The 10,124-nt window shown below is 42.4% G+C and overlaps 1 protein-coding gene across 1 annotated transcript; it reads left to right on the top strand.

Moving 5' to 3' along the window:
• The first annotated feature begins 4,754 nt into the window (after positions 1 to 4,754).
• On the top strand, positions 4,755 to 5,465 carry LOC141632137 (uncharacterized). The gene has a single exon (XM_074444713.1). The coding sequence runs from the start codon at positions 4,755 to 4,757 to the stop codon at positions 5,463 to 5,465; it is 711 nt and encodes a 236-aa protein (XP_074300814.1).
• The last annotated feature ends 4,659 nt before the right edge of the window (positions 5,466 to 10,124 follow it).

Here is a 10,124-nt window from a genome sequence, read left to right on the forward strand (position 1 = left end):
CATCTCGGTTGCCTGAGTTAAAGTATATCAAATAGACCATCAAAGAACATTTATTAAAAGTACAAAAATATTTAATCAAATACAAGCCAAAGTGAAACCAAAACTGTTTAAAACTCCAAAACAAACCACAAGAAACTAATGTTCAACCGAGAGCGGAAGCTAGCTAAGTAAAGGTGATGACTCGGCCCCATCCGTAACCCGCGAGCTACAAACACATCTATTACCTGCTAAACCAACTGCTCACTATCTCCGAATGGATCACCACAGTTTTGAAAACAATAAACGGGGTCAGTTAACTGCCTAACCAAAATAAGAATAAGAAGTCACAGATACACAATCCAATACAAACTGTAGTAACCATCCTCCAAACTCCAATAGTAACCAGGAACCGACTACACACCGAATTGTGTAGCCCTGCCAGGTTACCCATCGCAACAGGTAACCCACACCGCCAGTGGGGGACCGCAACCTTGGCTACCAAATCCCCGCTCATCGCAACAAGCGAACCCATATCATTAATGTGCACATCCCCCTTGTGACGGGAGCCACAAGGGGTGAACATGGGGTTGGAACCATCTCCCAAAAATGGTCCCATAACAACAATACCAATCAAAAATATAATCTCAATCCAAACGATACATGGTATACAATCAACCATAACCAATCTTATATCAATTATATAATCAACTGAGTAGGAAAACTCTACCTTATCGCAATCCAATCAAGGCACAACAAATCACGCTAGAAAGCCTCCTCTACGAAGTCCTCACCTATTATGATATCATACTATCAATGTACTACACATAAAATGACTAATCCCCCAAAACCCCCAATCGCCCAATTAGGGTTTGTAAATTATAACCAAAATACATTAGTGACAAAGGGTAAAACACTTACTGATCGAATTGGCGCGGAAAGAGAAATGAAAACCCCCAAATCTATGAACCCTGGCCTTGGAAATGATTACGATGATTGGAGAGCAGTGTTACGTCGTTTAGAGTTAAGAAAAGTGATTAAGAACTGATTATAAAATGATTAAGCCGATAACACGACTTATGTATACTTCTTCAATTATCTTAATCAAAACCGCGGAAACTAACCCGTCAGACCGGGTACTTAGTCAAGTACCTGGTGTACTCGGCCGAGTACGGCCTACTTTGTCGAGTTCCTCACAACTCGGCCGAGTGCGCCCAAAACACTAGCCTATTTAAAAGCACTCGACCTACTATGGACTTCTCGACTGAGTAAGCTAAGACCAGAAAACCGTAGTATTACAACAAGGATTTTGTGGATATCTTACTTGGTGTTCAGAAGGAAAACCTGAATGCTCTGCCAAATGAATGCATCAAAGCTATTATACTGGTATGTACAGATATACCTACTTTCATTCAATTCATTATACCTTAAATTGGGTCATTTTTAGTCGAGGGTTTTGGGTCAGGTCAATATTAGGTCCAACAAAGATCGACCCCAGGCCAGCTATGGCCTATGGCGCCTATGGGCCAGTTCCGATTTCCTGTCATATTTGGGTTACATATATATTTTCAATAAAAAAAAAGGGTAAAACTGCTTACATTCAACTCCATTCTTGAGATATTGTTGCTAAAATGTGTGATTCTATGAAGGATATATTCGAAGCTGGAACCGACACAACGTATACTCTGCTATAATGGACAATGGCAGAGCTGAACTACATAAAGCAGCTATAAAATGAGGTAAGAGAAGCAGTTAGGCCAAAACCAATGGTAGACGAAGACGATCTACCAAAGCTGAACTACATAAAGTAGTGATAAAGGAGACACTTAGGCTACATCCTCCACTTCCGATATTACTAATTAGAGAATCCTCCAAAGATGTCAAAGTACACGGCTATGACATTGCAGCAAAGACATAGTAATTATCAAAATGTGGGCCATACAAAGAGACCCGACTTAATGGGAAGATCCAGACATGCTCAAACAGGGGCGGCCCATAGCATGTGCAATTCGGTTCTCGGAACCGGGGCCTAAGCTTTTTTTGGGGGCTCATCTGGAAGGAAAACAGGTACAAATATTTGCAAACGTTGATGGTTTGAGCTGATGCATGTGTGACGCAGCGGTAGAACAATTAACCATCAAGTATATGTTTTGGGTATAAGGTCCCAAGCTCGATTCCCAGTAGTTTATTTTTTGTATTAGACTCTTAAAAGTTTGTTCTTAAAAGTATACGTTGTAAGGATTCTCCATTTTTGCCTAACTTCTCCTATCTTACCACTTATAACTCTTAAAAGTTTCTTCTTCTCCATTTATTTCACTTTTATTAGACATCATTTTTGCTTCAAACTTTTGTTTTTAATCTCACTCATGCATGTTTCTTCTTGAGAGTTTAAAAAATTGTATTTACTATTTGAAACAAATCCATCATTTTAGTGTAGTAATGTAAATGGCTTATTAACTTTATCAAAATTATTCTCGAATAAATAATTTCATTGATCATGTAAACATTCTTTTCAAATGAACGATTTTCACACATATTTATTTTACTACGAATGACGCGCCTAAACTTCTCCATTTTTTTCTTGTAGCTTTATTTCTCAAATTCTCTCTAAATGTGTAAATAAGCTAAATGAAAAGAAAATGGAAGGAATCTCTATTTACAAATAACAAGATAGTAAACATATTGTAATGAGGTACGGAGTAATGCTTATAGATCGGAATCAACACCTATACGCGTTTAATTACTTTTACCGCACTTGAGATCTTAAAAACGTCACCTTTGATTATAATTAAATAGCCTCAAACATTATGTTTGTATTTTATATGGTACTATAAAAAGTATACGATAAATATCGCAAGGGCTTTTATCTAATATTTGAACAGGCCACCATATTTCACCAGCCGCCCGTGTGTTTAAACCCGAGCGCTTTTTGAAGTCTTCAATGGACATTAAGGGAACAAGAGTTGACTTCAATTGGATTCCATTCAGAGGAGGTAGAAGAGATTGCCCTGGTATCTCTTTTGCCTTAGGTAGTGCTGAACTGACGTTAGCGAATCTTGTCTATAATTTTGACTGGAAATTACCTGATGGAGCAGAATGTAATCCTTCTAATGTGCCTAAGCATCCGAGACTTATGTCAACAGGCGAGATCCTCTCATCGCCTTCGCAATTCACAACTAAGTACTTTTGCACCTATAATGATCAATTGATCATGTATGAGGGATGATTTGTAGCCTGTATGTTGTATACATTCTGTTTGGGCCAAATTCTACGCATTGGGCCAGCAAGAAGTTAGGTCCATTAAGACCTATGCGTTTGATTGGGCTAAGTAAACTAATGGCCTTGAGGAGCCTGTAAGCTGGAATCAAACAGGCGGATTCATGGAGAATAAGGAGAACAGGGTTTTAAACAGCAGATCATGGGCTGTCAACAAGAAGAAACCGAGCAAGGGTAGGATTCGGCTTAACTTGCTGCGCAAGCGACCTAAACCCTATGAGGGTTTAGGTCATATATATATATATATATATATATATATATATATATATATATATATATATATATATAAAACATGACAAAGAAGGGAGAAAGATCATTCATACACACATACGAAAACCCTACATATTGTGCTAGCCAGAAAAGTCGTGTTGCCATATTTGTACTCGTCCTCCATATTAAAAGCTAGTGCAATCCTTGGAAGGGTACCGTCCCTTCCCGCGGTCATTTCCCATGTTGGATTTTCCGCGTCACCAAATCTCTCGTGTCAAGCTTTATTTACATTCTTGTTTGTTCACTCGTCAACCATACAAACTACGTAATTCACATAGAATGCATAAGACCACTTTGACCTAGTTTAACCTAATTTGGTAGAAAAATACCAAAATAGTTTGGCGCCAATCGTGGGGCATAGTGGTCAGCATCGTTAACTACTAAGTACAGAATGGACGGAAGCAAATACACATCATCAGCATCACCAGCCGGGTCAGGAAGTAATATGGCCATTGATACCACCAAACCCCATCCAGAATCCAGTTTCAGCGGCTGAAACTCAGGCACCCGGACACACATCAAGAGTCACACCCGTAGCTAAAGTCACCTTACCTCCCAAGACTCCTACTGTAGGGGCACACTCCAAGTCGGATAAGGGAACAGGAAGCACGAGTCTCACCCCACCACCAAGTCCAACACAAACTCTGCTTAACGGCATGGATAATTTGCAGAGAGTAATGGAAAGCATGCGGGAAGAACAAAGAAAGGCAGAAGCCCAAGAAAAAAGGATAAATAGGGAGCTCTGGGCGCAGATAGACCTTCTGAAGCAGCAATCAAATGCATCGGTAACAACTGAGGGTGAGAACCAGGCCTCGGCAGTGGAGCCCATGCTGGGGGCATCAGGCAGCAGGAGTTAGCCGCGACCGATTCCAGCTGAGTTAGTGACCAGATTAGATCTAGCAGCAGTCTCGACGGGACAGAGGATAGTCCCACAAGGGCTAGGATACCTCACACCAGATAGTTGGCAGCCTGCCAGCAATATAGAAACGGTAATAGGTAATATTCCAATCAATAATTTCGTTATTACTAACCAAACACCTGGTGCAGGATCCATAGGCAGTCCGCAAGTAAGATGGCACCAGGGGACACTTATGACATCAACCCCACTGGATAACACGCAAAACCAGAATCCTAGGGAGCTCTGGCCTAGAAGTAGTGTCCAGAATCAGCAGATAACTGGCAGCACAGACTCAGGTGGCCTGACGAACAAGCAGTACATAGAGTTAAGATAGATGCTGAGCAGGGTCCCAGGGATGCTGCCTCCACTTGAGAAGGCAGCGCCTGACAGCTACGCAAACTTACCATTCGTGCACGCGATATCGATTGTCGCCATGCCAAAGGGATTAAACAACCCAAACATGACTCTCTTTGACGGCACAACGAACCCCTTTGATCACGTGTGCCAATATAAACAAAAGATGATGATAGTAACGGCCATTGGGCATGTAAAGGAAGCTTGCATGTGTAAGGGGTTCAGAATTACATTGTCGGGGCCAGCACTCCGATGGCTCGTAAGTCTACCTAATAGGTCGATATCCACATTTGCCGATTTGGTAATTGCGTTCACTCAACAGTTTGCTAGCTGCCGGAAGCCACAAAACCATACTGGCTACTTATACCGAATCGTCCAAGGTGCCAACGAGACCATTGTAGAATTCAACACCAGGTTCAATAATGAAAAGGTGGCAGTACGAGAGTATGATGTGTCAACAGCGGTGGAAGCATTCAGGAGGGGCTTACACCACGAGTCAGACCTATATAAGCAGGTGACTATGCACCCTTGCCATAGCTTTGAGGTAGTGCAAGAAAAGTCTACAGCAGCAATCAGACTGGAAGAAGATATGCTTGTTAGAGCAAGTTTACCAAGCACGCCAAGCATATCCAGTACGTCGGCCATAGAGAAATCAAGCAGAAAGCAGTCCGTCGGGAAGAAGGAGGAGTGATACAAACCATATGGTAGGGGAGTCAATAGAATTGACAACAGAGAAGAAAATTAGCAACTCCCTATGCTGGCAGAATATGGATTCACAACTGGCGTCGGAGGAATTCTGAAAGCGCTCAAGGAAATGGGAGAAGGAGTAAGGTGGCCTAGACCACCAGTGGAAGGACAATCCTGGAGGAAAGATAGCAAGAAGAAGTGCGAGTTCCATCATGACATTGGACACACTACGGAGGATTGCTACACTTTACGCAGAGAGATCAGGCGCCTATACGAGCAAGGAGAGCTGAGCCACCTATTACCACATGGGGGCAAGCAGCAAGATAAGGTGGATTCCACAAAACAGGTTAAGCCTTCCACACTACCTACATGCACGAAAATAATAAACATGATAATAGGCGGCTCAGACCTAAGCGGACTGACATATTCGGCGGCAAAGAGACACGCCACCGAAACTAAGGGTGACAGGCCAGAGACCTCCTGCAGAATTTCCCACAGCGACCTGCCCCCTGTCGCCTTCGACGAGGAAGATGTCCACGACAGCCACGAGCACCACGATGCATTTATCATAACATTGTCAATGGCCAATTGTACGGTTAGGAAGGTTCTGGTAGATACTGGCAGCTCGGTCAATCTAATCATGCTGAAAACTATAAAAAACATGGGGTTTAGCGAGAAGGACTTGCAAAAGAAGACCATCCCACTTGTGGGATTCAGTGGAAAACAGCTAACTCACTAGGAGAGATCGTGATCCCAACCTATCCATGAAGAATCAATAAGCAAGTAAGATACTTGGTCATCGATGGACCATCTACCTATAACGTTATCCTCGGAAGACCATGGTTGCATCTAATGAAGGCACTCCCCTCAACGCAGCATCTATGTGTGAAGTTCCCTACACCCTGGGGAGTAGAAAATATACGTAGAGATCAGAAGGAAGCCAGAGATTGCTATAAGAAGGCACTGAAATGCACAGCCAGTCCTCCGGCATAGCAATTACAGAAGAAGCACGTCCAGGACGAATACATTGAGCCCCCAGCCGAGGAGCTAGACCAAATCAACCTGGACGGGCTGCACCCAGAAAGAACGGTGCTAATAGGGGCAGGGTGCACAAGTGACCTCAAGCAACACCTAATCAAGTTCATGCGTGCTAACATGGATTGTTTCGCCTGGTCCCATGACAACATGGTAGGGATAGACCCATCTATCATAACACATAAGCTTAGTGTAGATCCAAGATGCAAGCCTATCCAACATAGATGGAGAAAATTCGCAGCTGAAAGAAACAAGGTGATCAACCAGGAGGTGGATAACCTGGTAGAAGCAAACAAAATAAGAGAGGTAAAATATCCAGAGTGGCTATCAAACGTGGTGGTAGTGCCCAAAAAGAATGGGAAGTAGAGAGTATGTGTAGACTTCACCGACCTCAACAAATCATGCCCAAAGGATCCCTTCCCGCTACCACATATTGACGCAATGGTAGACGCCACAGCCGGGCACAAGATGCTAACAGACCTGGACGCCTGGAGTGGCTACAACCAAATCAAGATGGATCCAGACGACCAAGAGAAGACAGCATTCATGTCAGAAAGAGGTATATACTGCTACAATGTTATGCCCGTTGGCTTAAAGAATGCAGGATCTACATATCAAAGGTTGGTCAACCGGATGTTCAAAGAACAAATAGGAAGAACTATGGAAGTATAAATTGACGACATGGTGGTAAAGTCGAAAAAAACCAAGGATCATATACGACATCTGGCAGAAACATTCATCACACTCAGAGAATACAAAATGAAGTTGAACCCCTCCAAATGCACCTTTAGAGTCTCAGTCGGGAAGTTCTTGGGCTACATAGTAACTCAAAGAGGAATAGAAGCCAACACGGAGCAAATAAAGGTGGTACTACAACTAGAGTCACCAGAAAAGCCAAAAGACGTACAACGGCTAGCAGGAAAGATAGCAGCTCTTAGTAGGTTCATCTTGAGATCCTCAGACAAATGGAGGTTATTCTATAACATATTGAGGAAGAGCCAAAGATTCGAGTGGACCCCAGAGCACGAGCAAGCGTTCAGAGAGCTGAAGCATTATCTCAGTACCCCACCACTGCTATCAAAACTGGAGCAGAAGAACCATTGTTCCTTTACTTAGCCGTCACAGAGGTGGCGGTAAGAGCGGTCCTAGTCAGGGAGCAGGATAAGGAGCAACGACCAGTCTACTACGTAAGCAAGTCTCTGCTGCCAGTAGAGACCAGGTACACATCTCTCAAAACACTGGTACTTGCACTTGTAGTTGCATCTTACAAACTGCGCCTTTACTTTGAGTCCCATACTATACATGTTGTGACTAACTACCCACTAAAATCTATAATGAGGAAGCCTGAGTTACCAGGACTAGCTACTGTTTTTTTTGTTGTTGTCTTGTATATCTTGTACATTTGGACTTTTCGGACTTTGTTTTGGGCGAGAGCCCTCAGTTTGATGTGTATATCATCCTTTGGTTGTGTATATAATGGCCTGAGTACCTTTTGCTACTGGGTGTTTGTCGTTCCTGCAGGTTAGCTTAAAAACAGGTTTGGTAGGTGATGTTTTGTGCCGTCATGCTGCCGAAATTCACATAGAAATTACACGCAAAACATATAGCATATAGGTGGTTTAAATTGCGCAAAATGAAAAAAGGTAAAAAAAAAAGTGCCCGAAAATGAGCAAAAATGACCAAAAATGACAAAAAAAAAAGCTTAGAAATGCGCAAAAATGCCCAGAAAGGAGCAAAATGACCGGACAGTAGGGAGGGCTACCCCCTAAAAAATAAAATTAAAACAAATGTATAAGTGTGAAAAATGACAAAAATGCCCATAAATGAGCAAAAAGTCCGGACAGTAGGGAGAGCTACCTCCTAAAAAAAATTTAAAGGAAATGTTTAAGTGTGAAATATATTGAAAAGAGGAGTGAAATGATTCCCCTAAAAAAGAAAAGAAATAAAAATGAGTAAGTGTGCGCGTTTGGCGAGAATGTTGATTTTGTCTCGAAAAGCGAACCCGAAAAGGATTAGGAACATAAAATTTGGTAATTTTGACGAAATTATCAAAATAAGATCCTATAGGAATAAGAAATCATAGTTAAAAGCAAAATAGGAAAGAATCATGGCTGGCAGTACGGAAAAGGACCTGGGGAAGAGGCGCAGCAGGAGCTGTGACTCTTCGAAGGGGCGCAGTAGATGCTGCATCATTTCTCCAGGTTGTCAGTCCTCGACAGAATTTAGGAAACAACGAATAGTATAAATAGAGGTTTCAGGTGAGCTTTTATTCACATAATTCCTTCTTCTTTCTTCCGTCTATTACATAAAACTCACATATTCTCTCAAAAGATTTCCAAAATCATGGATGCCTTTGAAAACCGTCTAAACGAATGGACAGATGAGTTTACAAACATTGAGAAACACGACATGGGTGCTTTTAATTTAGGATCGATTTTGAGTCTCAAGTTAGTGAAAGTGGTGAAGCCTTTCTTGGATGCTTGTCTTGAGTATTGGGACCCGAATTTTCATGTATTTGCCTTTCCTGGAGGCGAAATTTATCCTTTTCCTGAAGAAATAGCTGCGGTTGGAGGATGGGACCCAGAAAATGTACCAGCTATACCCCCCAGGTCTCAAGGATATAAAAATAAATTTAGGGACTTGCTTGGATTGACCAAGGCTTAGGTGGACCGTCTTGTAACCTCAAAAGGTGTCCGTATGTTTGACTTTATCGATCGATTTATAAATAAGGAGGACCCTACTATTTCTTATGTTGCGAGGCGCAGGGCCTTCGGGTTTTGTTTACTTCATTGCTATGTCCTTCGAGGACATGTTGACGAGGATATGAGAGGTGATACTTGTTTTCTGAGCCTAGTGGAACAAATGGAGCTACGCAAGAGCCCAGCATGCCTAGTCTTATTAGGGGAGACCATTCTTGGTTTAGATAATAGAAAGGCCAACCGCGAGCTTCCTTATTTGGGAAGTCCCGTCATTCTGCAGGTAAGAACCATTTTTTTCCCACCGTGTTTTTATTATTTTTTCTTTTACTTCGTTTTTTTTTTCTATTTTTTGTTGTTTTTTTTATTGCTTTTTTTTTATTTTTTCCGATTTTTTGGTCGATACATGGGTATTAATTCCCGTCCCCCTTTTTTGCAGGTTTGGTTGATGGAACGGCTACGGTTGATCAAGCCCCCAGTTAATGTGCCAGGATATCATGCTCGATCAATTGCAATGCGAACAAGGCTATACATGGTGGACTTCACTCGGGTATGCAACTACTGGGAATAAGTTGAAGAGTGAAGGTGGCCCCTTGATCCGATGGATTGTGCCATGGTGGCATCTCAAGTCAGTCTCTGGAGTCTCGTCTTTGGATCCGACACGGTCAGTACGTGTCCCTGGCTTGGAATTCATAGTTTGCATTTTTCCCGAGAGATTGATAAGGCAAGTGGGCCTTAGGCAGAAAATTCCGAAGTTGGATACCGTTCCTCAAACTGCATTGGCACATACTTCGGAGGCTTGTCGGGAATGGGTAATTCGGTGGGCCTAGAGGAACATGTGGTTTATACCAGTTCTTGTTGGCTCCTTATGGGTATCTGACTCATATTTGCAATGGAGAAAGGCTGGTACTCCTGAAGAACGTGAGAAACTG

This window comes from Silene latifolia, chromosome Y, assembly GCF_048544455.1.
Source record: "Silene latifolia isolate original U9 population chromosome Y, ASM4854445v1, whole genome shotgun sequence".
In the NCBI taxonomy this organism is placed as follows: domain Eukaryota; kingdom Viridiplantae; phylum Streptophyta; class Magnoliopsida; order Caryophyllales; family Caryophyllaceae; genus Silene; species Silene latifolia.